Here is a 6,482-nt window from a genome sequence, read left to right on the forward strand (position 1 = left end):
AATCCAATCCCAGTACAACGGAAAATGTACCCTCTTAACCCCATTTACCATATTACCCCTGCCACGTCACCAACCTTACTACAAAACCCCAAACCCATCAAGGGCAAATTCGTCCTTTTGTACCCATCAGTTACAAATCCTTTTGCATGGCAACCAAGGGCATTTTCGTAATTCTAACTTCATAAAAAGTCTATATAATAACGAAACCTCTATTTGCCACCTTCATTTTCACACACACAAATACTTTCTCTCTCTAAAACATTCTCTCTCTATAAATATGGAAGATGATCAACGTGAACTGCAGCTTCTCCCGACACCGCAGTTCACCAGAGGCCCGTACCGATCCGACGACATGGAGTTTCCTTTAGAGACTGCAGGTCCATCTCTAGACCTGCAGCTTTCAATCAGCCTGCGGCCAATTCAGCCGCAGGCTGATCAAAGCTGCAGAGAAGGTAAAGGCCAAAACGGACAAATTGAGGTGCTTAAATGGCAAACGGCGGATCAAATACGGATAGCCACAATGGAGAAAGCGTACGCGGAGCGTGTGAGAGAGATGACTAAGCGCGAGATGGAGCTCGCGCAGTCAGAGTTCTCACGTGCGCGACACATGTGGGAGCGCGCACGTGAAGAGGTGGAGAGAGTGGAGAAGATGAAGGAGAGAGCGACTCGTAGGATTAATTCGAATTGTCTGGAGATTACGTGTCAAGCCTGCAGGCAAAAATTTCGACATTAGCCAGATAATTGGATTTTAATAATCTCAACTGTTATTTATTAGCTGATAATAATTCATACTTACATTTTATTCAATAATAATCGTAAATTTCACTTTTTCTGACAATAGTAATCCCAGAATAATAATCATCATAGATTTTACACTTAATTTTCTATTGATCTTCATAATAATAATTATGAAAGAAATAGATTAATCTAATGTAAAAAATCTATGATTATTATTCTTTTGAGATTGCTATTGATAGCAAAAGTGAAAGTTATTATTATTATTGGTTAAAGTGTAAGTATGAATTATTATCAGCTAATAAATGATAGTTTGGATTATTAAAATCCAATTTTCGTATCTTAATTTAATGCAATCTCTTATCGTATTTTCGTCAATTATTCCTCAACTAGCTCGATCGGATTTGTATGTTTAATTGCTCCGGTCGGCGAGTTAACGTTGCTCCGATCAGAAGCTTGGTATCGGAAAAAATGGGGAAGATGGGATGATAAAGGGAGGAATAATATTATTTATATTTTCATTTTATTATTCTAGAATTCTCATTATGTTTGTTAACCAGCACATGAACTTGTGTGTTTAATAATTACTGAATCATTCTTTTAGTTTGTTGGATTTTATTTATTGTGGATAAATAAAAACAAAGGTGGTGTACGAATTGGGATTATAGTTATTCGGCATTTGTTATTGTACTTTTTATTGTCAATAATGAATAAAAGTTAAATTATAATCCCAAAAAAAATCTATGGGTCGTACGTGAATAGAATATCTAACATGCTACAATGATGATGAACATATATATATGTACAAGGATGTATCTTCACACAATCCAAACTCCAACCTCTAATTCATGATTCTCTTCAAGCTAATGATGACGGTTTCTATTTATGTTTCTTTGTTTGTGTACTATTTACGAAACCGGTGTCTCATTCGACACGCTATGTTTAACGCCACCTACAACAACCTCCAGCATTGGATCCGTCTCAATTGAGGGAGTGTAAATGCACGTTTTTAGGGTGAATAAAGATGTAAACGTGTTTGAATAAGTTGTGTAACGTTGAAATAAAGATAATGAAGAAACACTAGCCGAACCCCGGGCAGATTACGGGTAACCTGGGGGTTAGATAGATGTTTCCTACGAGGGGTTAGACCCGGCAAAGATGGTTCTTCTGATAACCTGCAAAACAAACACCGTGAGCTTGTCACTGAGAAGGGGGGAGGGGTTCCTCCTTGTGACCACCCTCCGACGTGAGAATCAGACTAGATTGCTCTTTAAATATAAAAGTATATTAAGAGATTGCTAGAGCAGATATCAGGTATAAAATGATGATAATGTGATAAGATATGATCAGATGGTCATACCATTTGTGGTATTTATAGCCGAAGGTAGGTTTCCAAGGAGGTGTGGCCTGCTGAATAGTATTCCTGTTCTACCAACTGTGGCCTACGCACGTGCCCTGCTGGTAGTTGGTGGGTAGGCAGCGGCTGATAGTGACCAGGCCTGCTGTGTACTATTCCTTTTCCACCAACTGCCGGCTATGCACGTGGTATGACAGGAGTTGGTGAGTAGGCAGCGGCTAATAGTGACATACAGTACAGGAGCATGCTGCTCGCCATACTGTTGTCAATAAGCTGTCGTATCTTTAGTCAGATCTTTTGCCCATACCTCGTCAGGTACAGTACAGAAGATCTTCCCGTATCGTACGGACTGGCTTATGGGCGGGAGTATTCCCCCTCCCGCCTTTGTGCGGGATTGTCCCCGGCTTTGCTCATTCCTTCAGGTGACACTGAGTGATTGAGAGCTAAGTGCCTTGTGCGTGTAGCCTTGCTGCGCGGGTGGCCTTCCCTGATGGCTTGTATCCGAAGCTGCGGGAACAGGCGGAGTCCACCATTGGGAGGCATTTCCTGCGGGAACAGCTTGCGTACTGCGCGTAAGGACGTCACGTCTCTGAGCATGGTTGGTCCTGCGGATCCAGTTGGTTTTTGCGCAGACGTCCCTCTTCAAGGTGAGTCTTGCGGGTCCAACTGGGCTCTGCTGGGACCTACCTCTTCAAGTCTCCCCAGTCCAATGTTCTTCTCATGAGTGTTTAATAAAGTGAGGTGAACTTTTGGACTTAAGCAAAGGGTTTTGAAAAGGGTTTTTTAAGGTTTTCCATGGGGATTCTTCCCGCGGAAGTCCTTGTCACTTGCAGAAATTCCCGAGTTTCCTGCTTGATCTTTGGGTATGATGCGGGTAGGTCTGTAACCTCCTCGCAAGTCAGGAGCATTGAGTCCCACTTGTGTGGATTCTCCATGAGGTTTTGGTAGTTTTGAACATAGTGATCAATTATGTTAAAACCACTAATTCCATCCTGGAGCTTTAAACAACGTAGTTCTCGACGTTCCCGCTATGCGGGGATGTTATTTCCGTTTCCGCAAGCATTGCCCAGAAGATCCTTCTTGGTTTCAATTCCCAGCGGAGCGCTAGGTATGTGAAGGGTTTTGCCTTAACACTGTACCCGCGCTCGTCTTACGGTTACTTTACTTCCAAGGTATTCCTGGCGTCAATTCCCTGCGGGTGCTAGGTATGTGAAGGGTTTTGCCTTAACACTGTACCCGCACCCGTCTTATAATTACTTGGTTGCCGAGGTATACTTGGCTTCAATTCCCTGCGGGTGCTAGGTATGTGAAGGGTTTTGCCTTAACACTGTACCCGCATCCGTCTTACGGTTACTTGGTTGCCAAGATAAGGGGTATTTTCCCGCTTACTTTTGAATCTTTTTGAATTTTTGAAATTCGAAAGGTTGGTGAAAGGATAAGAACAGTCCAAACCTCTGAAACGTCGTGCGACGGTTTCTTCTGACTGTGTCAGAACGTGCAGGAAGTTATGGTGACGTGACAGTACATGGTCATTCCAGACGCTTTTTCAGGCGCGTGGGTGCGATTTTTCGGGCGCGTGGCCGCGAAATTAATGGTACGCGTCCTTTCAACAGCTGTTGCCAGCTTGCTTTTCGCCACGTGTCATAGTTTCATTGCACCTTCGATTTCTCTCTCCTCCGCATTAAATTCATCGCATTAGTTGCGATTAGTATATAAAGGGGGAGAGGGTTCTTTGTAATTCACACCTTTCACTTTTTTCTTCATCTTTAGAACGATTTCCGGCGAATACTCATCTTTCAGTCGAGCATTCTCTTGAAATCGTTTTCTTCTTTCTTTTGCAAGATGTCGTCTCGTGATCTCGAATCTACAGCCGATGACAAGAGTACTGCTGGCGAGTGCCAGTGTGCTCTGCCTGTCGATCTGTACCAGTACGTCGTCAGGAAGTTCATGCTCGAGTCTCTCGAGCCTGAGTTTCCTGAACCCCATCAGACTGTGTACGATGCCCCCAGAGGCAAGATCGGGGTATATGCTGCATTCTTTGTTTATGGGAATCTTAGGTTCCCATTGACAAAGTTTGTTTACCGTGTCCTGGAAAGGCACGGTGTGCACCTGACCGAGGTGCACCCGATGGCGATTGCCAAGATTCGGCACTTCGAGTGGGTGTGCCGGATTCTGGGCATTGAGCCATATGTTGACCGCCTGATGACCTTCTACACTTGGAGGTGCATCCAGGGGTGGTATACATTGATAACCCGGATTAAGGGTTTGAAAATCTGCGCAACCGAGCGCAGTCTTCGCTCGTGGAAGCTGGAGTTCTTCTACATCTCCGCTCGCGCCATCCCACTTGCCATGAAGTTCAAAAATGGGCAAGCACTTCCCAGCCTTCACGCCTCCAACTACGAGGAGGCGGAATGGTTTTCGAAGATATCCCGGGTCCAATCTCCGGTTTACCGGTTTGCGGAGTCCGGGATGGTGATGCTGGGGATGAGCCGGGTGTGGAAGGAGGCGGATGCGCGAAAGATTCCGATCGTCCTCGAATACGGTTCGAACTCTGTTCCTTACGGTATGCTTTGTTTCTTTTTGTTGATTCTGAATTTCTTCTAACTTCTTTCCTGTTTATTTCAGAGGGGAACGACTTGCAGTCGCTCCTGAACCCGCGGGAGGCTGACGGTCCCGCTCGGATGGGTACTCGCGCTCAAGACGAGAACGAGTTGCCCATCCTAGAACAAACGGCGGATCGGTTCGTGGAGGTCTACCCGCTAGGCCACGAGATCCTGAGCGCCAGGCGGCCAGGTAAGGCGCTATTCAACCCTCGACCCCTCAATGTTAAAACCTCTGCTGGAATTCCTCTAATCGTATGTTCTGATGAGGAATCCGCAGATGGTCCTCCGTTGGTGCGGAAGAAGAAGGCTGCCGGCGGGAAGGGGAAGGAGAAGGTGGCCTCCACTGCCGATCCAGTGCCTCGGTCTGATTCGGAGACCGAGAGCGAAGAGGTGGCGGGGAATCCCGGTGGTGATAAGACCACCGCTCCGGAGGCTGCGATTGTCACCTCCGGAGAGCCCAAGAAGACGACGGTGATCGGCACAAAGAGGCCGGCTCCATCGGGTTCGTCCCCGCCTCTCCGTACCTTTAGGCTCAAGAAAACCCGTAAGTACAAACTTCCTTTATCTTTAACTTCATAGCTTAATATCATTAACACTTATCTTCTTTACGCAGGCGTGGATGTTGACGCATTCCAGGGTGGAGCGCAGAGGAGTACCTCTCCGCCAATAACGGTAGGCTTGGTCAGCCTATCTGAGGCGACGACCCAGGCGCCTGCGCCTGCTTCCGCTGGTTCAGTTGCTCACTCCTTTGAGCCGACTGTTCCAGCTGTGATGACGTCACCGCCGGCTGTGAGTGCTATTTTTACAGCATCTTTCACCGAGCCGACGGTTACTATTGCTGCGGATTCCGCAGCGGCGACCGCGGCGGCCGCTACCATGCCTCCTCCGTCATCGGAAACGACGGCCGATCCTTCAGGTATGCATGGGGCGTATCGCCAAACTCTGCCACCTTCCCATCTGCCTGACCTCTTGGATGGATTTCCATTGGGTTCAGGTGATGGGTTCGGCGGCTATCGGCCTGTTATTGACCCTACAGGTGCGTAGGGTTCTTTTGGCCTATTTTATATTTTTCAATCATCTTTTCCTAACTGCTCTTTGTTTTTTGCAGTGTCGGATTCCAATGAAGTGTATGTTCCACGATGGAACATTCGCCGAGGAACAACCCTTCGCACCCCTGTGGAGTGCGTGGAGTGGGCTCGTCACGCTGCTCCCAGTGGTGCGTTGGGGGAAGCCATGGCTAGCTACCAGGAGGGTAGGCTAAGCAATGAGCTTCGGGTTCTCCTGGCCCGGATGCAGCCGCGCGTCGAGCTGCTTTGTCGTGAAAACGACAAGTTAAAAGCAGCTCGCCTTCAGGAAGTAGCTCAGGCGCGGGCTGTCCGGGAGGAGAATAGGAGGCTTTCCGCCGCGGCGGCGGAGAAGGAAAAGGCGTTCAAGGCCCTTGAAGTTGAGGTTCAGGCCCGTCTCGAGGCTCGCTCCAAGGCTGCCCAAGCTGTTAATGAACAGCTTCGGCTGGCTAAGGAGACTGCTAGGAACGCAACTGAAAGGGCCACCAAGGCTGAAGCTGTTGCTGAGCCTCTACGCCTGGAGAATGAAGAGCTTAAAGCCAAATTAGAGGCTCTCCAGCAGGCTCATGATGCCTTGGCGATGGAGGACGCTAAGAAGCTTCAAGAAATCCTGGACCAGAGGGGGGTGCTTGACCATACCGAGCGTAAGCTAAAGGGCGTCGAAGAGGCTGCGGCTAAAGATGTGTTGCTTGCCAACCTCAACAAGAGTGAAGCCGAACGCGC

The 6,482-nt window shown here is 47.6% G+C and overlaps 1 protein-coding gene across 1 annotated transcript; it reads left to right on the forward strand.

Moving 5' to 3' along the window:
- The first annotated feature begins 343 nt into the window (after nucleotides 1–343).
- On the forward strand, nucleotides 344–858 carry LOC143530678 (uncharacterized). Its single transcript, XM_077026147.1, has one exon. It carries the CDS (start codon nucleotides 353–355, stop codon nucleotides 731–733), a length of 381 nt encoding a protein of 126 aa, XP_076882262.1. The 5' UTR covers nucleotides 344–352; the 3' UTR covers nucleotides 734–858.
- Nucleotides 859–6,482: the final 5,624 nt, after the last annotated feature.

This window comes from Bidens hawaiensis, unplaced genomic scaffold (assembly GCF_021521415.1).
Source record: "Bidens hawaiensis isolate Kalapana, Puna unplaced genomic scaffold, B.hawaiensis_p1.1 tig00008970_1, whole genome shotgun sequence".
NCBI lineage: Eukaryota > Viridiplantae > Streptophyta > Magnoliopsida > Asterales > Asteraceae > Bidens > Bidens hawaiensis.

Bases quoted from the DNA above. Each gene is read 5' to 3' on its own strand.
- LOC143530678 (XM_077026147.1), top strand. From the start codon at position 353: ATGGAGTTTCCTTTAGAGACTGCAGGTCCATCTCTAGACCTGCAGCTT.